This window comes from Styela clava, chromosome 2, assembly GCF_964204865.1.
Source record: "Styela clava chromosome 2, kaStyClav1.hap1.2, whole genome shotgun sequence".
Lineage (NCBI taxonomy): Eukaryota > Metazoa > Chordata > Ascidiacea > Stolidobranchia > Styelidae > Styela > Styela clava.
Window position 1 is genome coordinate 29,455,805 of NC_135251.1, and position 26,105 is coordinate 29,481,909.

The 26,105-nt window shown below is 33.3% G+C and overlaps 1 protein-coding gene across 2 annotated transcripts in view; it reads right to left on the reverse strand.

Annotated features, from left to right (window-relative positions):
• LOC120336415 (sodium leak channel NALCN-like) overlaps nt 1-25,536 on the reverse strand; it is a 32,056-nt gene extending 6,520 nt beyond the window's left edge. Inside the window, exons 1-28 of one of the 2 annotated variants that reach the window (XM_039404089.2) lie at nt 25,166-25,536; nt 22,875-23,057; nt 22,431-22,514; nt 21,965-22,128; nt 21,285-21,413; nt 20,284-20,423; nt 19,384-19,526; nt 18,955-19,059; nt 18,116-18,325; nt 17,529-17,750; nt 16,903-17,031; nt 15,835-15,930; nt 15,635-15,739; nt 15,163-15,248; nt 13,571-13,717; nt 13,006-13,219; nt 11,913-12,027; nt 11,376-11,524; nt 6,834-6,988; nt 6,622-6,705; nt 6,342-6,513; nt 5,698-5,830; nt 5,367-5,482; nt 4,544-4,724; nt 3,644-3,786; nt 2,858-2,924; nt 976-1,096; nt 314-425 (exon numbers count right to left, since the gene is read on the reverse strand). In XM_039404089.2, coding sequence (XP_039260023.2) covers nt 314-425; nt 976-1,096; nt 2,858-2,924; nt 3,644-3,786; nt 4,544-4,724; nt 5,367-5,482; nt 5,698-5,830; nt 6,342-6,513; nt 6,622-6,705; nt 6,834-6,988; nt 11,376-11,524; nt 11,913-12,027; nt 13,006-13,219; nt 13,571-13,717; nt 15,163-15,248; nt 15,635-15,739; nt 15,835-15,930; nt 16,903-17,031; nt 17,529-17,750; nt 18,116-18,325; nt 18,955-19,059; nt 19,384-19,526; nt 20,284-20,423; nt 21,285-21,413; nt 21,965-22,128; nt 22,431-22,514; nt 22,875-23,057; nt 25,166-25,204 — 3,744 coding nt within the window. In that variant the 5' untranslated portion in view covers nt 25,205-25,536. The remainder of the gene's footprint in view (nt 1-313; nt 426-975; nt 1,097-2,857; nt 2,925-3,643; nt 3,787-4,543; nt 4,725-5,366; nt 5,483-5,697; nt 5,831-6,341; nt 6,514-6,621; nt 6,706-6,833; nt 6,989-11,375; nt 11,525-11,912; nt 12,028-13,005; nt 13,220-13,570; nt 13,718-15,162; nt 15,249-15,634; nt 15,740-15,834; nt 15,931-16,902; nt 17,032-17,528; nt 17,751-18,115; nt 18,326-18,954; nt 19,060-19,383; nt 19,527-20,283; nt 20,424-21,284; nt 21,414-21,964; nt 22,129-22,430; nt 22,515-22,874; nt 23,058-25,165) is intronic. The other variant, XM_039404088.2, reaches the window with a different exon arrangement.
• Between the last annotated feature and the right edge of the window lie 569 nt (nt 25,537-26,105).

The window sequence follows — 26,105 nt, forward strand, 5'->3', positions numbered from 1 at the left end:
GACGTATCTATTAATTTTAAATCAATCTCTTACAGATATACAATGATTTATGTATGTTGTCTGTTGCACATATTACAATCCGATATCACATCCCATATTTTGCATTCGAAAATGTTATTGCAAAATACTTTTGATATAGTGTTTTAGCAAACCTGCTTCTTATGTATCGCATTTAGTCTTGTAGTCTAACTGTGAAAGATTTGACACATGCACCAGATTTACTATTCACTTATGACAATCCATATAACTTCAATCAAATCTTGATGTATTCTTATAAAGCACAATCGTAATACAAATAAAAAATAGGCATCACCTTCATACAAAGAAGCATAGATTGTAGAAAAATGCAGATAGTGATAAAATATTTGAAATATTTGTGTTGGGTCAAATCATAAGCTTTTGCTCGAAATCCATCCCCTGTTGGCCTGAAAGTGAAAATATGATGAGACCTAAAAATGCAATACACATGGCGCGGCGGTGTGGCTCAACGGGCTAAGCGTTAGGAATACGCTCGCCACCGCACCTCTAACTACTCTGTGTGGGTTCGCAGTTTCGAATCCCATGCAGGGATGGTTATGTGCGAGAGGATTGCTGGACTCCTCGCCGTCGTTGGGTGGTTCACGTAACCGCTGGTCGGTTATGGCTTCCTCCACCACCAAGTCCATGCTTCCGAAAACAAACAATACAGTAAAACTAATCCCATACCCGACTTGGAATGGTAACCGGACGAGAGGCCGTGGTTCGCCATATGGATAAGCCATCTTATCGGCTTTCCTCTCCCCGGGGATAAATATGTAAATCCTATCCTATCCACTAAAGAGATGAGTGTATGGTTAAGTTTCACATTTAGAAAATTGCTGATTTTTCTGAATAACAATCATATAAAAGGCCTACTAATGCATACCTATTTGAAATGAATTGAAGTCATTAAGAATCAATGCTTGGACCAAATTACTTTCAAAAAGCAAAACAAACCTAGGTGGTAGATGCAGAGGTTGAGCAAGTTTTAACCGACATTTCAAGTTTTCCCATCTTTTTTGATCAACAGTCAACAATGCAGTACCTTTGTTTTCATTGTAATTTGCAATAACAACACCTTTGAAAATTCAAAATTTTTGCTTGCATGGTAATATCATAATATTGTTTTTTTTATAGTAAATAACAAGACGGCCGTGATCACAATTGCAATTAATCTGCATCCAGTAGTTCATAGTAGTAATTCATTTTAACCATTTTGACTAAACAAAAATATGCACTGTGCAAGTTAAGAAATTGAAGCAGAATATTTTTGAAAAGTGAGTCTTCAAAGGCAAAAAATAAATGTCTGTTACAAATAATTATTGGTAAATTCCAATTTAAAATTAGTCGTAAAAATATTTCGTTTAAATACCGTAAATTCTGAAATCATGATTATTATAAAATAGGGTAATTTTTTGTAGTAAAATTTATCGATTTTGCATTAAAAGGTTGAATAAGATTTCAAGAATTAAAATTTTGCATAAGCTATATCATGATGTTGTAATAGACACAACCTAGACTGGGGGTGCAGTTTTCACCAGAGATCTGTTGACAAAACTATATTCAACTCTATATTTGAATTATCATAGGTTGGAAGGAATACCGAAACGATGACAATGCTTAGTTTACCTTTGATGGTCCAATGTTAAATGTTTGAATATTTAAGGTACTGGTTTTTCCCCAAGGAATGGGCTAGACCTAAGGTCTACCAATATATCAGAGTAGTCCATACCTAGGCTCACGGGCCACGTATGGCCCGCTGCTTCATTATCCGTGGCCCGCGTCGCATTTGCGTGAGCGAAAATAATAAATCGCATTTGGTATTGTTTCGTCATAAAATTACCCAGAAAAATATTTTGACATTTTGTTACGTCTGGTGAGTGAACGTACCACATCTTCTTGGCAAAACCTTCCATCTTATATACATTCTGTACGTTTTAAACCTTATCTAAGGTTTTGTTCGCTCTCCTGATTTCATAATCAGTTTTTATTTATTTATTTTTACCATTCATTTTATTGTTTTGCTGATTATGGAGTCGAAATAAACTTTACTTATACTTATACTTATCTCTAATGTCACTGAATTGACTAGTGTAATGGCTGGCTGAGGCAACTAGCAAAATTGAATAATGTACTCGGCTAGTTTAAATTGTTAACTGGCTTTCCATTTTTTGGTCTGAAATATATGCCAAAAAAATAGGCTTCAAAGAAAACTAAAAATCGAATGAGGAACCTATAAAGCCTAGGTTGGCTATGCCTGATAACTAAATATTAATGTAATGGCCGAACAATATAATTCCTGTTGGGTGTTTTTTTGCAACCAGACTAAACAGTATCTCAAATTTGGTAAAATTCAGTAATCAATCAATCTGTAGTTATTTGTAAGTTATTTGCAAACATGAGTTTGAAAAGAAAGCTGACCAGTTCAAAAAGATTTGTGACTGGATATGAGAGGGAAAATACCACAATGTTTGCTTAATATGTCTGCAAGTTGTGCCGGTTACTAAAGCGGCATGACATTTTCTCCTCATGGCACTTTCTTTGTTATGAAGAGTTTGATAATTATCAATGTGCTAGGACAATAAAAGCGTTTGTTTTGTATTGCACTGTTTACCTATTCTTGACACTATTGTGGCCCGCGAACAATACAAAAATAATAGTGTGGGCCGTGAGGCCGACAACCTTGGACCACCCTGGTCTATATGATATGTTAGAAAGTCTGTAATACAAATGTAATGTAATACAAATGTAATCCGTAATTCCCAATCAAAAGTTCTCCTGGTATTTTACAAACAATAAAAGAATGAGAAAATATTTTTTTATATTGCAAAATACATACCGATAAATAAAGTCAATCCGACCATACTCCCAAGAAATACAAATATATGAATGTAGAGAGCATGTGCCTAGAATATAGAATAGTAGCAAATTGAAACATGCTTTAAAATAGAAAAATACTTTATCAATGTTAAGTATCAAATACAGAAGAAAGTAACATGAAATGTCATTACACTTGTTATATATGTATGATTTGTTTATTAACAAAATTATGAATTTAGGCAAGCACCAGTATGTATTTTTTAACTGAATATTAATAATGCTAATAATAATACGAACCATGTTCAAACACTGCAGAATAAGCCATTAGAAAGCGTAATGATGTAGAAGGACACAACAAGTCAACAACATACATAAAACGAATAACTGTAGAAATAAAAGATATTGATATATACGCACATCAACAAACAATAAGAAAAATACAAGTATTTGGCCAAAAATCAGTGATAAGAAAGCACAAACTTGTAGAATTTGACATGGTACTAGTTTATCTATCACTAAAAATGTAGGCTACTAATCAGAAGAAGCTCTACATATTAATCTAAACTACCATGCAATGAAAGTGATGTTACATTAATATACTTTTTAGAATCACCGTAGTGAAATGTAGGTATGCAACCTAAAATAGTAAATATCAAAGTGGACAATATTCACAGAAAACGACAGCAATACAGATAAATCAAAAAATATTGATAATCTGAGAAATAGTGGTAAGGGAAATACCAACATGAACATTCACCACTGAATTCATATGCAATAAACTTGACACTACAATAGTATTTCTCACCATCCCAAATCGTTCCGTAAGTATATCTCTGACTTCTATCCACCCTTTGAGTGAAAGCACTTCAAACAAAGTCAACATTGCAGAGCCAATTGTATCAAAGTTGAAATTTCTGGGATTGGTCCAAACTCTAGGTACCATGAAACCTACCACAAAATGAAAATGTACAATTTGACCAGGTAAAAAGCAATAGTATTATTCTTATCATTTGACAAACCTAGTACTCCCACACAGTTACCAATTCATATAATGAATGGGAATAAGTGGTAATAACAGACTGTTATCGAGTGCTCTACTACTGTTACCTCATAAGACAGGCTTGTTCAAGTGCCTTTTCCCTGACCTCGGGTATCAAGAAGACGGTGTCTAAAGCTCTGGTTCACTGTGATTAAGGCAAAAGGAAAAAAACAGACCACAGTGTGTATTGTGCTTAGAGGTTCAGAGGAAGCTAATCTGTGGCGTCATATTGAGACAAAACATAGGAAATACGTCGACGAAAGTCATGAATTTTCTGAGGGAGGTAAATTACAGTGTACAGTAAGACACTCTTCTTTATCCACGTCTAGAAAAATTGTGTGAGCAAAGACGCAAATGTTAAGCAATAAATGGTGTTTTCATAGTTGCTTTAATATATAAATCTAGATAAAGTCAACAATTATTTATTTTTTCGATCTCACCTCGATTCATTTTGCTAGGAAATGGTCTGTGGCCCAAAAAGGTTGGGAAACACTGTTTCAAATGCATGGAAATCTTGTATGTTTGGCAGATGACAAATTATAAAATGAAATGTTATGGTTTTTGACTTTGACATAATAATGAGTACAGAAGGACAAACAGTAAGAAAAATCTAAAAACCTCCACATCTAATCTTTAAAAATTATATTGTTTAGAGCAATTCAATACCTGGAGGATCATCAGAGTCAAGATTTAATGAATTAGAGATCCAAACAGCTTGGAAAAAAATTCCCTTGCAGTCCTCTTTATTTGATTTAGTACGATCATTGCATGCAGCCAATTGATTTCCATACATCTCAACACCAAAGCTCGCAAAAACAAACATAAGTGCAACTTGAAGAATTGCAACCTGAAATATGCAAATGAAACCTCAATAAAACTGAATTTCGTACCTCAATTTAATGTGATGAATGAAACTCTGATTTGGTGATCTTTCAATCCAGGAAAAATAAATGTCTAGCAGTTTATTTGGACACAATAACTCAAAAAATATTTAAAGAAACTAGTGATGGTTTAAAATTCTTGGATGATGATGACAGGAGTGACAGAGGAAGATGAACACATCAAATAGAATGAAAAATAACTGAGTGGGAATGAAGTGAAGTTTTGTGACAATGCCATGACCAGGTCAGGTCCAGGAAATGGGTATTTCACTTTCAGAGGGTCATCAGCGAGGCATTTATATCATCTCCTGTATATTCTATGTCAATATTGGCAAATTTTTCCATGAATGATGTATCAGCTTCATTTCTTACACATTTAAATAAGGATACAAAGTGAGACAGACGCACATGATTTTGTGACAATTTTTGCTTTAGACTATTGCTGTTGGTCATCGACGTTTAACAAAGCTACTATATAAAACATGAAGAATTGCAAATATCAACTTCATTTATCATCTATGCCTAAAGAAATATTTATTTCTCAAACTAAATTTTGCAATATTGTTTTTAAAAACTTCACTATGAACTATGTTAAAAATCACTCTTACCATTATAATATCTTTAAATCCTCTGAATAGCTCAATCACAACATTTCGTATTTGAGGAACAAGTCGGAAAATACGAAGTGGTCTCAAACAACGTAACACAAGGAGCATTTGCCCACCTAGATATAAAATGCATCAATTTGATCTATCCACATCCTTGAATATATGGGCAAATCACAAAACAGGTGACAGAATTAAATCTTCTACCTAAAATTCTATTTCAAAGCAGTTAATACAAAATTTATTGGCAAAATTATAAAACAATCAGAAAAGTAATATACGATTGAAAAAGACAATGATTATTTGAATAAACTGAATTCAGTCATGAACTTACCACTTTGAGCAGGAATTGAATTTGACAATGTACAGAGAAATGTCAATGAAACGATATAGATGAAACAATCCAATATACCTCCAAAATCTTTCAAAATTGGCTTAGGAGTAAAAAACAATCCCCCCGCAGTCAACTGTGAAACAAGATATATGAAGTAAGTCAATTTTAATAAAATAATTCCTATTGTCTAGAACAGTGGTCCTCAAACTTTTTAAGCCATGCCACCTTTTTAGAATTTTCCAAGTATCGCGCCCCACCTCGAAAATACCTAGCTAACAATATGCTACAAATAATTGTCTACGCCCCCCTTGTAGGGCGCGCCCAACCGTTCGAGAACCACTGGTCTAGGAAGTTTGTAAACATGAAACAAAGTTTGCTATAAAAATAACATTATTTTTAAACTTTCTATATCCTGATACAACCAAATCATTTTTACTTTGAACATTTTTTTCTAAGTAAAAGCTTTTCTCACATTCCGTTTTCTCCAGAGATTTTGACTCTGCTGAACCAACTTTTGCATTTGAAAATGTTCATTGTCATGTTGTTAAAATAAAGACACAGTGGTACACTGCAGTTTAGTTAAATGGTTTGAGTTGGACATACAGAATATATACTGAGTTGGATAATCACAAAATATTCTGAACCTTGAGAAGTAGTTCAATGCTCATGCATATTACGAATGCATATTCAGCATAGAGAAGCATTCCACCCTGGTTTACACGATGTGTTGGTGTCTCCAACATCATAAATCCACATGAGCCTATTGTTACCAGAATCATTATCCAATCAAGATAAGTGACCAAACCTACAAGATTCCTGGAAAAATGTAAAAAAAACATTCAAAGTTTCAAAATAGATGATAACAGGAATCCCCTCATCTGAATATTATATGTATAATAATCGCATCAAATTGTTCTCACTCACAACATGGTCTGGAAGAAATGTTTCTTAGCCTTGTTGCTTTTCATATCAGACTTGAACTGTGCATAAACAAGTGTATGACATAATCTGAAATATAAGTAAAATATGTGAAAAATATAAAAAAAATATGTGAAAAATATAAACAATTTTACGTGGTTGTAAAATATAATGTACTTCTTGTAATTTTTTGTCTAACAGTCAAGAAAGTGTTTCACCTTCTTATTTGACTTTCTCTGGCAACAAGAAATAATGGAGTATCAAAAAGTGGGTGATTTTCTCTGAGTTCTCTCTCTTGTCTCTCACGTTTCAATAAAGCTTCTTGTCGTTTCAAGTGCAAAACTTTAAAGTCAACATCCTGGAGAGAGTGCTTCTAAAAAACAAGAACAATAAGACATACAGTCAGTTCATAAAATGATATTCTCAGGGATGGCCAATACCGAATAGTTCACTATTTCGAATACATTCGAAATTATTATTTTCGAATATGAAATTTCGAATACTTCGAAAATAAAATCCAGTAATAGAATCTAAGTGTATGAAGGAATTTTCATACAATAAACAATGGAATAACTTCTATCTACAACCTGGCTATATTACCAGGCATTTCATGTTTGCAGATTATTGCGATATATATTTTATATAACATGAGTTGTGTTAATTAACAGAATTAAAATAATACGACAAGGCATTTTAAATAGTGGTATCGGTGATGGATTTGAATGCTTGCGCAACACAAAATCATCCTAGTAAAACGCCCATACTTTTAAATACCAACCATTATCCAAATTATTTGTCAAAAAGCGGGATAAAGTATGAGTTCTTTTTCAGACTTGTGACAATTTTTTCGTGAGTACAAAAATACGAATCAGAAAGTAAATATATTCGGGAACTTTACCACACATTTTAAGTCCGCAGATCGCCGTTGTATGTTTGTGTAATAATACTTTTATTATTTTATAAATACGAAAATAGGGTTCAAAAACTATTTATAATCGGGTAGTTTACCACACATTCAATGTCCACAGATCACCGTTGTATTTTGTAAATACGAAAATAGGAATCAAAAATTAATATCAATCGCGAGTTTGCCTCACAATTTATGTCCACAGAATGCCGTGATATTGTGCCCGAATATAATTAATTTTTGATTCTTATTTTCGTACTCGAAAAAATTGTCACAAGTCGGAAAAATAATTTGTACTTTATTACACATTCAAGTCCACAAATCGCCGTTGTATTTTTGAGTTATAATAGTTTTAATATTTTGTAAATACGAATCCGAAATTAATTATAATTGGGCAGTTTACCACACATTTCATGCCCACAAATACCCGTGGTATTTGGTATTAATACTTTCATTATCGATACTTTTGACCATCATTATCAAAATTATTTTCCAGAAAGCGGGTGAAAGTATTTTTCTAATAAATCAACTTGTTTCCCAACTTGTGACAATTTATTGGATATCGTAACAATTACGGCTATAAATACCGTATTTCCCGGCTAATAAGTCTACATGGCAAATAGGACGATGTATATTTTCAGCACTCAAAAAAGGGGGTTTTCCATATAGGCCTCCAAGAAGACGGGTAGAAAAATTATTCCCTGTTGTACAGTTATGCCAATATGCGCTAATAATAATGTTTAGAACCAGAACACGTTTGTTTAGTAGAATCATACTCACAGAATTAACTATTTTTAACAATAAAGCGGTAATTTTAAGTTAAAAATCACAATCATTTTGAACAATCTATAATTTTATAGGGTCAGAACAGAACCAGATCATGTTTGTTTGGTAGAACCATACTCACGGAATTAACCATTCTCAACAACGAAGCGGTAAATTTAAATTATAAAGCGGCAATCATTTTGGACAACCTATCAACCCGAATGTTGAAATAATTTTGGAATGTGATAAGTACCACACGGTACGTCCACGGGTTATTTCACAGCTGTGTTTCATGTCCCTGTCGTTTTCTGCTGAATCGGCAAAACCAAAAGGTCATAAATCACTTACTTTATCTCGGTGGCGGTGGCCGTGTTTTCTCCTTTAGGTAACGATAACCGGCCTACGATTAAATATCATGATTGGCAGACCCATAAGAACCAAATATAAGGTTTAACAAAAATTATGCTTGAGAAGACTAATGCGAAAAATAAGCAGGCCACTTAGAAATAAAATAAACATGCTCTCTCAATAAGGCGCCCCTCCCCCCAAAAAATCAAGCCGAAATTGGGTCAAGAAAAGCGACTTATTAGCCGGGAAATACGGTGATTGTCGATTTTTCGACTAATGGAAATGATTTTGTGAATTAAAAGACGAATGTCGGCAATGTCCACCAACGCAAACGTGCAAATGTGTCGCAACACTATGCAACGTACATTCGCGCTGAATATAAACAATCAAAATGCCGACTCTATTTCATCGTCATTACAATACGTGAGAAAGCGTAAAAAGTCGTTTGAAGATTCCGGTAAAACGAAACACCGTGTTTACGGCGAAAAGTGACTAGTGACTACTATTCGTAATTATTCGGAAATGAGCCGAAAAGGTATTCGAATACCTTGATATTCGAATAATTTCGAATATTCGATTCGTTTTGGACAACCCTGGTCATATTCTATAGAAGAAAATCACAAAATTAAAAGTCAAGATATATTACTGGATAACGAAGGACGAGACCAAATAACAGTAGAAAATAAGTCACATGTTACTGGTTGATAGACTAAAAAGCAGCACTACAACCAACCCCAGAAGGCTTGAAAGTGTGTGACATGAAGTATTGTAAATAAATGCATTCGAATTCTTTTCACAGTGGTTTTGTAACCATACCCCCAGCTCATTGTAGGCTGGTAACAGGTGACTGATAATGACCAGCTGTGAAGGTGAAGTGACTACATGCTCCATAACGTCAAATGCTCAGCCTCAGCTAGATTGATGGGTAACAAATAAGTAATCATGTTGATAGATATTGTCACGGCTGTTGCTAATAAGATGCACATCATTCAATGGTGCCATTTCATGAAGTTGCAGTGAAAATGAATGATGTAATCAAAATGTATTTCACTACATAGAATACGTTTGTTCAAAATCTCAACGTCACACTGAATTGTTTATCACAAAACTTTATTCATTCAGATACAACAATTTATCTGACAGAATCAAACAATAAAGCGGGGTATTAATCGCACATATTCACACTTCACAAACATTAATCACTTTTGAAAAACATTCGTTAATATTGTTTGTTTTACTATATTCAGATATCTGAATTCTGTACCAAACTTCTTACCGCTGGATGTATATTTTCATGGTATGAATTTTCGTGCAAGGCCCAGGTAAAATTTGATGACATCTATCACTATTCTACATTTTTACATTGTTGTTGTTTTCGAATTACATTGAAACACTACAACTTCTGTTTGTCTGTTTGCTAGATTATGGAAAGGAAGCAATCCCGAATTCGAAATTATCTTGCTGTACTCACACACAAAATGGCTTCAAAAGTTTTAGTATATACTCTAGAAAAATGCACGATTTTTTGCAAGAAGTAAAACATGGAGTGCCTGAAAACTTCTCCGATGTTTGTTTTCTGGTGTGTCTGTCCCTGATTGGAATATAGACAATATTCCAATGGAGATGATACATGTGTCCCAAATAGAACCCAAAATAGGTGAAATGGTGGAAGCTAAACAATTGTACCCATCCCATTTAACTGTAATAAAGATATGTAATAAATGAATGCTTGATATAGTGTGTAGCTATTCTGAACTCTTTGAAAAGTTTGAGAACCACAGATTTAACTCATTTATCTTGATACAAGGTTGATCACTTGATTGCTTTCTACAGCTATAGTTATTTATATGTATTTATATGTGTGTTTAGATCTGTATCATGAATGTCATAGCCATTCTGTTTTAAATATTGACAAACACTAATTGGGTATGATCATTGGTAACCCATATATATTTAATGGTGCTATGCTGATTAGGTTTGAATTATTTATTTCTCAAGTTTCTAACATTAGGATTATCTGTTCTGATAAAGCCTCAATTAAATGGAAGTTAACTGGTATATTCTTGCTTTGTATTATGCCTGCTTGCATTTAATTCTTTTAATGATTGTCTATTATTGTTCGTCAGGTAACCATGTTCAACGGATTAACATATCACCTTACATAGCATGCACCAATAGATAATACCCATGTACATTTGATCACCCACATCACAACAATTTTTCAATCTCCAAACATAATACGCATAGCAGGTTTTCGAAGGGTTTTCACACAATTTGTCTGTTTTTAGTTAACTATATATCTGTATCAATTAATATGTTGTCTAATGTATTTGTCACCTAGCAATTTGCCAATCATGTAGGCGGTTATTTGAAATTAAACTACCATGCTGATATAATTTAATAGTCTTCACTTTTTTTTTAATTTGGATCCCAAATACATTTGGGAGAAATATGTTCATTTTATTTCAGGATATGACTTGATATAGCAAGCAAGGGAAATTTGCAAACTTGCAGAAATCCAAACTAAGCATAATCCCCAGGTTGTTGAGAGCTAACTGGTATGTGTTCTTTAGAATGAAATAATCTGAACATGGAAATATTTTGAAGATGGATATGTACCGGTAACTTTAAATTGTGATCCATGTTGAACCCAATTGAATATCTAGGTAATTATTGAAAATCTCCGCACCTCAATATGACCAATACAAAATATATTAAACTTTCTTCTGTAAATTCATACCTGAAATGTAGGAATGTTTTCAATATCAGGTTGGCGAGCTTCTTCAGCAAACATGACACGACCAGTACGAAATGATGGCCTGTCTTGTCGTAAGGCATACTGGGGCTTCAATAGTGTCTGACTTGAATTACCATATAATTTTCCATCAACTGTGTAATAATGAAATTGTTCATACCACCCAAAAACCAATGAATAACTCAAATGGTCACACTGCAGCAGTACAGCAGCATGCAGGGTTCTGCGATACAGTAGGATTCCACCAGTACAGTCATGGGATTCCGCAAGTTTACATTCAAATCCGAGTGTTGTTATTAATATATGTACATCATTTGAATAGAATTAAATACCTATTAGCTTTGCCACCATTATTCAACTTGCTCCACTTTGAATATTATTTTACTTTGCCTTTATATATATGTTTATAGCTTATACAATTCAGACAATAAAACTATTGCAAATGACTGAATTAAAGTATAACTTGTAATATCATCTCTGCATATTTTATGCCTATACCACTATTCATTATATCAAACTTACCAATGCAGTTAAATCTTCGGTGTTCAATGCACTTCTCCATTATATTTGAATACATGTTTGGCTTCGTTGCAGATCCACTCAATATAGACATCTCTGATTTCTCACTAATGCACATCTGAACAACCATGCTACATATGTGAACAATTATAATTGAAAAACGGCAGAAGTTTAAACTTCCATTCAGTTAGTTTTAGCTTTTGTTATAGACATTAAAAACATTTTTGCCAGAGTTTCATAGAATAAAATTTGATAGGAAATGTGTGAAAGCATTGCTGTGGTTGTTATAAAAAGTTGTTTGCATATGTTCAGTAATGGTTTCATGCACTATTTGAAATCATCTGCATCTGTAATAACAACTACAGCAGTGGTTCTCAAACTTCTTGGTATTGTGACGCCCTTCAAAAAATATGTTCAAGTTGCGACTCCCCACGAAAAACGCTTTAAATACCATTCAATTTCACCTCTTTCGCAATGAGTTTTATTTAAATTATGCCTGAAGAAAAAATGCCATGGGGTCAATATTGAATATTCGCTTGAGCCAAAGCGCAGACGAAGTGCTGAACGTTGCTCAACATCGCTCGATATGTCCTTGTTCATAATAGGATTAGGAGGAATTATTGACATGCATGACACAGGCGGTGTGATGTCATAATTGGAACAGATTATCAAATGATCTGCGACATTAGAGAGATTATATAATTAAGGTTGAACGTTACAATTTTTAAATTTGTTATCTTCTCCAGTTCTCAAGCATGATTTCAACGAGAATTAGACTTTTTCTATGGAACGCAGTTACAATTCCGCAAAAGAGGAAAGTTTTGCGACGCCCTAGAGGAAATGAAACGACTCACATGTTTGCCGCGACGCCCACTTTGAGAACCACAGAACTACAGTAATAACTGTTGCCATACAATACATACAAAACAAAAATGGGCATCGAGGCCATAGGCTACAACATATATATAAATTGCGATCTCTGATATCATCTTCCTCTAAATAACACTTGCAACGTCGATTTATCGCTCTATTAATTTTTGAAAAATAAGAACTAAAACCTTCTAATAAACAACAAAAGACAAGATGAAAAAATTACTTTTTCCAATCCAGTGGCAATGTAAGACCTATTTTGTTGCTGCATCCTACATCTTGATCTCCTACGTATTGTATTTTTTGTCAGCTCAGTCCTTTTGATATTCCGTGGTGACACAGCCCCACCTGTCAATTGTACTCGCAACCCACTTAAAATTGCGGCTCCAAGATAAGGTGATCGAGTAATTTTTGATGCCAGAGAAAGATTCCTTTCAGTTCTATAAAGATGAAAAAACAGCAACGATTAATCAAACAGGCACAAAAGTTGCAACTGCCATGTAATTTTGGGAATAACATTTCATTGACAAGATGAAATAAGGAAATAATTGCCATTTTTCTGCTATATAAGGCGTTAATAGTGAAATCTTTGTAACCATATATGGTTCTAGAATTATAGGATTAATATTTAACACTCTTACATTTCAATCATTTATTTCCCTAAACCTCATTTTAAAAAAAGTTTTTAAAATACAAATTTTCAAGCAAATAGTAAGTAAGTAATGTTGCTTTAATGACAGGAACACAAAAATAATTACATAAAGACGACCAAAGCAACCAAATAGTCTTACTGAGATTTATTTATTACAGCAGTAGATGTTGTAGTAACTGATGCATGATTTATTTCCAAAAACTGTCTCATGTAACTCTCACGGACACGAGGCAGTTGAAATTCACCAGGTAGATGGGATGAAACACTCACCATTTGAGGACGATTTCTGTAAAATTTCAAACAGTCAATCAAAACTCAGATCAAGAGAGGATATCTACGCATTCTTTCTGGTTACCATGTACCGGTAATATGAAATTAATTGCATTTCAACTAAAATTCATTAATTTATGCATTGCAAATTTTTTTATTTTCATCAGATTGAAGTGAATATCAAAAGTGATACAGCCTTGAATGCTTTGAATACAAATTAAAAACACTTTAAATTATATTTTAGATTTTTTTTCTTACAACAGATTAATACGTGGCAGTTCGTCTTAATTCTGATCAGTTTATATTTTGCAGATGAAGTGCTTTTGGGCCATTCCAAGCAAAAGTCGAATTCCATCAATTTTTTAAAAAGTGTAGTAAAGTAATTTTTTTTTATTTTTGATATCAAAAGACATTGGAATTTATTGGACTGCATTCATTTCATCGAACAATTTAAAATTTCACCCAGGTTTTTGATGGTTTTTAAAAAATGGCCTGAAATGTAGAAATTTTGGTATAATTGACCTATTTTGTGATGATTCCTGGCACAAAGGGTTTGATTGTGTGGTACAGTTATTTCATATGGAATTGACGCACTGGATTTAAGTTAATAAAGTTTAAATGTTTGCAGTGCTGTAGAACATTTCTTCACCCATTTAACGATTTATTACCAGAATTTTAAGAGATGATAGATGCCGCTATTCCGAAGTGGAAAAATGTCCTGTAGTGTCACGTCTTGTAGTGTCACATACAATATGCACATTATTGGCATGGATTTACAGTGTTACATTAAGTAACTTGAGCAACACATAAAGGGGTAGTTCAGCTACTTCACCAGAAAATATTATGGGCTCCTACTGTACCATCGCAAAAATTTACAGCACAACACAACGTACTGTTAGTGCATGGTGGATTTGCCGTCCTGTAGTGTCACGCTATATTTTACTATATTATTTTTATCTACTAAGTAAGGTTGGGTGTAACTTTTGTGGAATTTTTTACATATTCAATAAAGCAACTGATTGAACAATGAAACAAAACATGTAGCTGAAAATGTGAAAATATATTGAATCTAACATCTTGCAAAATTTCTGGAATTGTCCCGTAGTGTCACTTGGAATAGCTCTTTTAATGACACATTTCATTTCTCCAACCAAGCATGAAGGGACAGTAATTTCAACATTTACAATCAGTTCAGGAATTTCGAATCTGCAGTCAAGATCAAGGAGGAACGGTAAAAGAGCCAAATGATAAAAAAAAAAAATATTACCTTATTACTGTTACTCCACATAAAAATAATATTCATTGATATCACACACACAATTGGAAGTGTTTACTTAAAAAATTTAAACTGTGAAACAGTATACCGGTATTCGTTTTTCTATAGTATTAACTTTGTGTCTGCAGAATTAAAATTAATGAACAAACAAGAAGCTATCATTAACTTTGAAAGAAGAAACATACGGAAATCTCCCAAATACACGTAATCTCCAAGGTAGCTTTTGTTTTGTGTCAACACTCTGTTCATTTATCTTCAATTGTTTAAATCTCTGATGGAATTAAAGCAAAATAAATATTAATCTATAAATGTATGACGAAGCAATATGGGGTGCAACTATGGAACATTTGAAAGCAAATTAATCAAGTGAACAATATCTACAACTACAGCACTTAATGAACTACATATCATAATTTGTAAAAATCTTCACTGACTGTTGTAAATTTAGTGAAATGATTCAACATGCTAAAACTTTTCAAGTAGTTTGCATATTGATGCTAATTGTATGGTATCAGAATGGTCATTTTGAATTTTGTAAACTGTACCCAGTCAAACCACTTATATGTTCTCAAAATAAATTAAAAGTAGAATAAATCAATAAAAGGTCTAAAACTAAAAAGCGAATAACTATTTGATATAAAATCAATATAGATCTACCTTGACATTTTCATCCAACTCCAAGTTGTCAAGAATAACTGCAACAAATAAGCTGACAACAACAGTTGTTGTAAAAAAATGATAAAATATGAAGTATATGGCGACCTGTTATGTTTGAAAAGATAATAAAGATTGAAGTTACGAATGAATATTTCCATATGTCGGAGTTAAACATATATACGGTACCTTTTAGTACTCACCAATGCTCGAACTTCAGGACTGACAGAAAACATTGTTGCCTGCATCACATCGACCCACCCCTCTTGTGTTAAAATTTGAAACATTGACATAAAAGCCTAAAACACAAATCAATGATAATAAGCAAAAAAATGTATACGTAATATCGACATGAATAACTACTTACTGTACACTAACATAAACGTATTTCTGCAATATTTTGTTTGCTGAGCCGAGGCCTCTCATCGGGATACCAGTCCATTATAGAATTAGTTAGCCAGTTATTTGTTCCAGATGCATGGCAGTGGAGGAAGCAATAACCGACAGAGTTTACATGACAAGGTAATCATAGGTGCAACTGCGAGCAAATTTCTAACGCACGATGCACCCTAGCGCCGAGTCAAAGGTCGATTTATTCAACAAAAATGCTAATATCATGAAATAATGATAGACTGAAAAACATTTTCCTAACTCCAAGAAAAGAACAAATGAATTTGAGGGATGCATAAACTATTCATTAATTAATTCATAATTTGAACACTGCTTTCCTTCTATATGTTTTCAGAGGGATACAGATACCTCACTCCAACATGAAATTCACAAATGCTGTTCTATGATTTCTGAAACAATAGCTTGTAATCGTTTAACTAACTTATTATATATTCATAACTAAACTGTCTGATATCCATTGATTAGCATGTACTTTAGCTAACCCATCGGTCATTGGGATCTTCATTTTTCCCCACTGAGGACACATTCATCAATGCAATTACCATTATTTATGTGCATGCTATCGCCTTTCTTGCCATAGTTAGAATAGACTTGTCTTGTCTCAAGACTGACCTTATTCAGACAAAACGTCACAGAAATGAATTTGTGTTAGTGTGCAGCAAGACTCTTGAATTACTTAGAATAGTTATCTTTATCCTGGCCACGGTATCCCTGCATTACACACATATGCGGATCCACAAGCGCAACGTCATAAGAGAGGAATAGGCAGTTAGTTTCAAGTAACATAAGATAGATACAAATTAACAATACAGTACTAATCTGATCTTTTTCAAACTGATTGATCATGAATATTTTATTACCTGAGGGAATGTTCCGAAATGTTCAGATTCTTTATGACAAAACATTTGAAGACTGAAACATGACATCAAGATCACAAAACTAAATGTTATAATGACAAGTGCTCCAATTTTTTTTGCTGGTCCCAATATCTATTTATGAAAAATATCTCAAGTTATTGAATATATAACGATTATTATTGAAAATCACTAACATAACATTAACAAGATGTATGATGGCGAGGTTGCATACAGTCAAAGTCTTGACAACAGACTAAATCAGAATTGAACTAGGCTGGCAAGTTAAGTGTTGTAGTTTTCAGAATTTTTTCATTCAACCTGGTAGTAAGAGAATAAGAAGCCTCCTAACATTTAAAATGAATTAAATTGGCCAGAATTCATCCTCTAACGTCATCCACATAATCGAACTTACTTGAAAAAAAAGTAATAAATAAAACTGAGCAACCAAGACTGAAGCCCAGTAGCCTAATATGCAAAAGAAAAAATACTATAATACCATTCCAAACTCTTTGCTCGATGTAAAATATTTGTTGTACCCGAAGACTCAATATAAGATCATTTTAACAAATGGAATTTCTCTCAGTCATAGCAATGTGATCTTTAATTTTAACCTATTTATAAAGCAATACCTTGTACACAAAACCTTCAAGAGTTGGCGACAGCTTGACAAGTCTGATGATACGTAGAACGGGAAAACTATTCAAGAATGGAAAGTTGAAAATTGTATTGACTGTAGTACCAAGAGCAAGAAATGCTTCATATCTGCATGTACTCGTCATGATATAACCAATAATGCCCATACAGCATATTTTCATCAGTGCTTCTACATCAAACACAATGGTGAATATCAGCTGAAAATGAATAAAAAATGAGCTTAATCATGACCAAGTAACAATTCCTACAAAAACAACTGTAATTGAACTAGTTATGCCATTGTGAATATATAAAAAACATTTTGGACAGGTGCTTTACTATATCAATGTCAGTTTACTGATATAAAATAAATTTAGGTACCGGTAATTACCAAAATCACTGTCACAAAAAGGTATTCAATTTATTCAGCTTCATAATAATAGTTCAGAAGAATAGAACATGTACACTACATACAATTCACAATGTCATTAAGATATTTACAGATGTAATCTCAAGTGTTTTACTTCGAAGTATTTCTCTATGCCGCGACATTCCACAAAGCCAACTTGAACAATATACAAACCTCTGCCACACTGAAGAAGTTCCATTTGCTCTCGCCTTCAAGTCGGGGCTGAAAAGCAATTATGCTGACATTGAGAATGATTGCAACTTGCATCATAATATGGAAATATCGTGAATGAAGTGCAAGTCTCCACGCTTCAAATATTCCTGTTCTAATACTAACATCTTCTGTAGCAATTAGACGCCAGGACTCGCCTTCTGTTGACAAAACCTGTAATAAAAAATTATTTAGAGATATAAACTCACATACGCATCGCACCCATCAAAAATAATATTTTGTTGTTTGGAGCAAACTTATTGAAGACTATAAAATATTTCGAAGCTTAAAGTGAACCCATACCACTTTGTGGTAGTTTCTGGGAAATAAATGTCATATATAAATGATTCTTTTATATTATTCATTTAATTTTGCAGCCTCAAAAGCACTACATGACATTCAGTATGTGAGCATATCATTGGGTTGCCAGATACTACAAAATTTATTTATTTTTTTGAATTTGGGTCGCTTGAAAAAGAGGTTTGGAACCACAGGTATATTTTAGCTAGCATGTATAAATTTTGGTCAATTACATGCATGTTATATTTATTATCAAAATTAATGTAATGCTTGCAGTTACTTTTGATTTGTCACATACAACTGAAAAAAATGAGAAAAAACTAAATTTTAACTGCCCCAGTTGGCATAAACTATCAATAAAATATGGCAAATCTTTTTTGTATTGGATAGTCAATCCACTGCGATTAATGAAAGCAATATGCTTACTAAATAAATAAAATGAAAACTGAGAATGTAGAAAAACAGCCAAAAGCATATAGGACATTCTCTAATAAATAACCTACCTGTGTTGCAGACGTTGATCGATTAACTCCAGCATTCCCCCATAAACTATGCAGTTGAACTCGGATTTCGGCAAATGCATCAATAATTACAGCAATGAACACATTCTAAAATCAGAAGACAATATTCCCTGTTATTGGCAAATAAATGGTCTCGCCAGGAATTATTAGAGTCACCTTTACAACTGCATTAACATTAATATTGAAAAAATTGAACATGTTTCATACATTTTCAAATTGGGTGTATTTGTATGCTTGGAAAGGGCATGGAAATTGCTTACTATAGATATTTGACAAATTTGATTTACTAAGAGTATACTTGATCATATCACTTTAGATTTCATATAATCAGAAATGATTAAAAAAACTGATTTCATTGGAGAGATTTTTTCTTACTAACAAATCTTCAATGTAGTATAAAATGATACTTGCCTTTACCAACCAGGCCAAGAAAAATATGAGAAAGATGAAGTAGAAATATCCAAGCCAATCTTCATAGCTATCAATACTTTTATACATTAAAAATATCCACCCTTCCTGACTTGCGGCCTCATATACTGTTTTGATGCTGATTGCTTGAAAATAAGGTAGATGGAATGTAAATATATTGTTTACATAATCATTCTATCCTGAACAATCAATAGTTTTCAATATTCACCCCATACAGTAAGGCTATTACCAATTTTGGTCAAAATTTCCTCTATATACCGGCAACTTCAATTACTGAATTTAAATACATCATGTTTTACAAACTTTTTTATCCCCACATGTCACTAATATATAGTCTATATAAAATTGGAAAAATTCACCAATAGTCAAGCCCCACTTCCAATTGCTTATGTTCTGTATTTCTCAAATCATACCAACTGAAGCATACAGACAGACTGACACAGTATATAAAATATCAAATGTCTTAGGATTAGATGCTAGTATGTATAAATACAAGCCAGGCAATCAAGTTTCAAATTCAATAATATCATTTTCATTTAAATATTCACATTTTTACACAATATATCCCTGTATATATCATTGTTTTGATACTACCATTATTTTTTTGTTAATAATAATTTCATTTATATTACTAGTAATAGCGTACATTAAAAGATGATGTTGCAGGAATAGTAAGTAGATTTGTTAGAATAAGACCAATTTTTAACTTTTGTATAAGCTACATGAATATTTATCAGAGCATTATCCTAAATTATAAATGCTATAAATCTCAATGAAAAGGAGCTATCATGTGACGATGAAATAATTCACAACCCTAAGATTATTTGAGGGGAAAATATAACAATAGGAACTTCATAAAAATAGTTTGATCCATCTTCATACCTATGTTATCGAAACTTCCATATCCCGTCTGTTTCATTGAAAGATGTATGTGCATACATGTCATATTTTCTGGACAGAGCGAGCTATCATTTTTCGAACATGTTGTATCTGGTATTGCTAGATTTTGTAGTGTGACATTTCTGCAATTATATTTATTCACATAAGTTATAATATATTAGTTGTTGTTAGACAAAACATTTCACATTTACTATGAACACATATACTAAATTGTTGATGACTAAAGATATTGATCTGAACTTGTCTAAATTATTAAGTTAATAACTGATAATAGGTTTGGCGGGTCATATCAATTACTAGGAATACAGCTGCCCTCCCACCTGTGATTACCCTGTGCGAGATTTGCAGGTTCAAATCTTGGGGAAGATAATTATGTGCGAGAAGATTATTAAAATCCTTGAAATCGTAGGGTGGTTCAGCTAACTGCGATAGTCGGTTAAGGTTCCCTTCACCATCAATTCCATGCATCTGAAACAATCAACTGGTTAACCATTTCCATACACGACATGGACTGGTAAACAGACGAGAAGCCATGGTTTGTCATTATAATTAAGCCATCTTTTCTTTTCCCTGGGATACCTATAGAAATCTTACAAGCCGGAGTTTTTTTCTGGCTAGGGGAATAATGGATGAATGTCATTTATGTGCTTTATCATGATTTTGCGCTTTGAACTGCAGCGAGAGGCAACTGTTTATGAATGGGTGTGTGTGAGATGTACAGAAATTAAAACTGTACTTTGTGATGTAATACTGCAGCAGACATTTTACAACAGTATCCAACTTTATTATTTGTATGCTCATCCCATAAATATATTCATTAACAAAATAAGTTGAAAACCGAGGCAAAGGCTGGGGACTGGCATAGATTAGTGTGAAAAATGAGCACAACTAAGAGTGTAAAGGATATAAAATCACCCAAAATGAAATATACTAAATCTACCTTTTCATATATTATTCTGGAATGCACAAGCCTACATACTTACCTAGGATCAGTATCTTTTGTTACACAATGATATGAAAAGTCACCAAACATTTGAACACCAAGAATCCCATACAATAAAATGAAGAAGACCAAAAACAGAGTCACCCCAGCAATATGTTGACTAGCCCGCCTGAAATGTAAGAAAGTTTTTAATCATTCAATATTGATTAATATTTTACGAATTTTTATCCAAACCAACCAATTTAAAAAAACAGTGGAATCTGATTCCCATTTTAGAAACTTGGTGTTTATTTGTGTACATACACATTTTCTGCACTAAATTTTCTATATTTAATTTTGCATATTTTGGTGGACATGATGGCATAGTGGGTAAAGCGTTAGGCTTAACTATGTTAGCATTGCAGGTCACACATTCCTGGTTTAATTTCCGTGTCCACCACCTCACCCAGGGTGAAATAGATTGGGTGGGCATTGATAAACCGAGAATTAGCAGTTTTTCAAAAAATAGCAGCTCTCCACACATCATTAGATATCAGTGGAAGCTTGTATAAGGCCACGTTCAGAAAAAACAAAATAAATAAGCATTGAATAAAAAATGTCTTAATTGAATCATTATCTTTGAGAAGTATGGTGTAAAACATTAAGAATTTCAAAACTCTGATATGAAGGGCCTTCTTGTACATCAAATTATAGAAAAAAGTAATGCATATAACAACTCACAGCACAATTGCGGTCACTTGACCACTTCCCGATGACAGAAAATATCTGAAAGCTCTGATTATTACAAGAGCGCGTGGTACACGAGATAAGCCAAGTGGCAATATTGGAGCAATTTCCGGATCTTCATACTCATGCTCATGCTCATGCTGGGATAACTCTACTGCCTGAAGTATAAACAAATATCCATTCGATAAAACTGAATTCATCAAGTAGTTAAGTGTTGTCATTGTCAAGACTGGGCCAACTTGTTTATCTCCATATTCCGAATATACATCTTAAAACATTTTGGAAGTTGAAAATTTCAACTTGAAATCACAGTGATGTTTGTATATTGTGCAGATTATTTAAGATGATTTTTGTGCTCTAACCAATTATACTAAGGTAAATATAATATATACAACAATTGTCAATAACATGTTTAATTATTAAATACTGGTAATAAGGATGAAATTCGATTCCTGTGTACCTGCACCATAACTGAAATCCATATGAATATTGTATCGACACAATCAAACACACAAGAAACATCTTTGAAGTATGGTTTATCACCCTGAAATAAAAGAATGAGATTGGTTATACTTATACGATATGAAGAACGTTCAATCAGGCTTAACATCCAAAAGCTGTAATATTATTATTAAGATTTCGCCTTTAAAATAATGCTTTGGTTTCTGGACAAAAAGGCAAATTTTGAAAAAATCTGTATTTGGAGATATTACAAGAAAATAGGTGTTCTTTAATCTCATATCTGATCAAAGTTTGAAGCAATATTCACCATAAGTATTTCAATAAAAAGTTATGAGGGTTTGAAAATCAGAAATTTATGTTTTCATCATTGTTTCATTGTTTATTTAATTATTCTACTAAATATACATTGACACAACTGACATTCAGCAGTGTGAAATTTCACCTTTATCATTCCTTTCAAATATATTTTGAATAACATTTCAACAGAGAGAACAATCCCAGCAAATATGTCAGCAAATATAGTGATTGAGTTGAAGACAGGATAAGCTTGTATTGTTTCTGGAGTATTTGCACAAACAGATACGAAACTCAGCAATGCACATGAGACAACAAACCGTCGAGTACTCTGAAACATACACATAAGAGAATGAGAAGTCATTGCAAATACAGAATAGAAAGATTATGGAGACTAGTATTTGAAATTACACTTGATATTTAGCCATGTTATGTATGTTTTATTGATTCTTTAAAGCCCATGACTTAAATGATAAGAATACCAAATCTATTACCTACAATCAATTAATAATATAATTCAAAGTACAATGTCACATTTTGCTGCAAACAGAATCCCAGCGAACACAATAAAACAAAAGTCGGGAGATTCACAATGCACACTATAAATACGTTTGGCTATTTATTACCATCGAGATAGTTAAAAAAGTCTTCTGCTCCACACAGAAAATTACTTATGCCTGCGGAACAAATATAAGAATGATAATCACACATTAAGTACATGACGAAATTGCCATTGTTTCAAATGCCGGCCAGTCATTGAATTAAACTATGTGTATCAATCCGTTCATGTTTTAATTAGTAATTCAATGACGCAAAATAGTGCAACACAATATTTATAAAACTGATATGTGCAAAGTATATTCTTATACAAGTATGGGCATTCAAATCAAATAGTCGATTGCAATACCCCGGATGTCCGAAAATCGTTTCTAGTGTTTATAATATTATAAAATTTTATTTTACACCAGCAAGCATTCTGGGCGCCGCCGTCGGAGACGTTTTACTTAAATGTACTTTGCGATGGTTATACGAAAAGGGGACACATTGCGCACGTAATTAATTGTGTGCTTCATCTTCAGTTTAAATCGTAACAGGGTTTAACGAGAAACTTATGAGTTTCTTGAGTTTTGTAGTGTCTAAAATAGAATTTGTATAACCTTACCTCAACATCCCGGAGTTCGTTTTTGACGTGTGTGGTATTATTGAATTCCTAAGCTAGCACAATGCGAGCGAATTCCAAAAATTATTTCAGTCGTTATAAAGGTGTCGTTGATGAAAGTATTGCTCATACTTTCGCAATACGCAATACGCAAAGTCGCGGGGTTAAATTGTGAGAAGATATAAGGGAGATCTAAAAAAGTCGTCATGAATTAAACCAGTGTCGATTTGAATACCTTATAACACTATTTTTCAGCCTTAATACTCCTTTTTATTGGCAGTTGAAAATCTGGGTTGTGGATTCACTCCTTCAAATAATTATCTTCAGTGTCTCGTTGACAGAGAAGATCGCGTAATGACTATTGCGCTTTTCTGACTGAACCGTAGGTTTCGCGAGCGACAAAAATATTCGTCATTGTCCGTAGTTGAACAATATTTAATATAATAGTTCTGCTTCGCGAGCAAAAAATAATCATCGAAGTCAGCGATGGCACAAGACTTAATACTTGCATGGAGAGATACTTGTCAGATAGTGGCGGAATCTGTCGTACTTGTGTTGGCGGGCCAAATAACACTCACGCTGACGACACCCAGTCTGTATTTATAACAAAAATTAGTCACATAAAACCATTTCACTGCATTCCTATTTGCTATTAATTCTGTGCCTGCCCAGGTACAAGCTACAATTCATGAGTATAAATACTGTGGTGATTTCTAATTCTCTCTCAAAAGCAAAAATAGTTTTAAATTTCAATCATATCACAGACGCCATATGTTCTCTTTATATCTGCTTTACTGTGATAACAATAATAAAAATTCCTATTCCGTTGGATTTTAGTGATTTGATTAACATTTATGTTGTGTCGGACCTAAATAAGAATTCGGAATTCAATATTTGATGATAATAATTTAAAATTTAATTGGAATAGTCTAGCATTCGTTTATTGCCATTTAGAGAGGTGTAAATCGACCTTGTTAAGGTTTCACTATTGGATTCCAGTAGTTTGGGATTCAAATCCTTGGATTAGGCAATAAGAGTAACGTGGTATAGTTCAACGCTATTGAACGTGAAGAAAATTAGAATCCAAACAATCGGCCATTCATTACACGAACCATACTGTGATGTGATTATCTTCCGCGAAGCATTTAAAGCTACAGTAACAAAATGCACCAAACAACATACAGAAATATGAAATACAATCAGCAGCAGGATATGTAATGTATGGCAAATCTGAGAATAGCAAATTCTAAAAAGTTATGATTAAATAGGCTAAAACTCACCTTGCTGTATATCCAGTGGGTTCGAAGGTTTTCGTTCATGTTGTTTTCGTTTTTGCGTTACCTAAAAAAAGTTGCAACCCACAAATACGCTGACAAAGAAACGATCTATATAGCAGCAAATCCAATAGAGCGCGAACGGTCTACGTCTATCCATTCGTCGTGGGACGAAACAGACGGGATCGATCGATCGATCAATAGAATTTTGAAAGCCAATACACTGTTTTTCGACTGTTCCGTTGCTTTTCTCTCGTTTTGAGTTTAATGACTAATGAACTTAATTAGACGATAGGCCACACACAGCAACAATATTTTTTATTAAAAAATGTAACTTTTCCGTATAAATATTTCTTGGCGCAAAATGAACAAAAATATTGCTTCAATACCCCACACCGTACGTTTTCATGGTTCACTTACTGATCAGGCCCAGTATGTCCCGTTTGCATTTGATTCAGTGGTGGCATTGAGAGGGTTCCCGCGAATCCGTTCTTGATTTTTGTTTTAGACGTTAGACGACCGAAGCATATAGATTACGTGCGCCGCAGCTGACAATTAGCGTTACATTCGGCGTTTACGTATGTTATGTATGTTTATGTGGTTATGTATTAGATCTATTTAAAGCGTGTTATGTTAATGCGTGAATTCAATACAGAAGATAACCCTTAGCTAAAGTTTTGACTCTTACCACTGGGTCAGTATATTTCCAAACTGAACGCAAGGTAGAGGTTTCACAACATTACCACATTGATCGTTTTGGATTTGCTCAGTTGCAAAACCTTCGGTAACTAATAGATGAAAATTCGCATAAGTCATGTGTTTTTTGTGCCTCCCGAAAATGCTGAAACATAGTAGTTCAATTTCGAAAGATTGATAATATTATTTTGACGACACCAAAAATTTCAATATTTTGCCTGACTATGTGCTGGAAATAGAGAAAATTGTA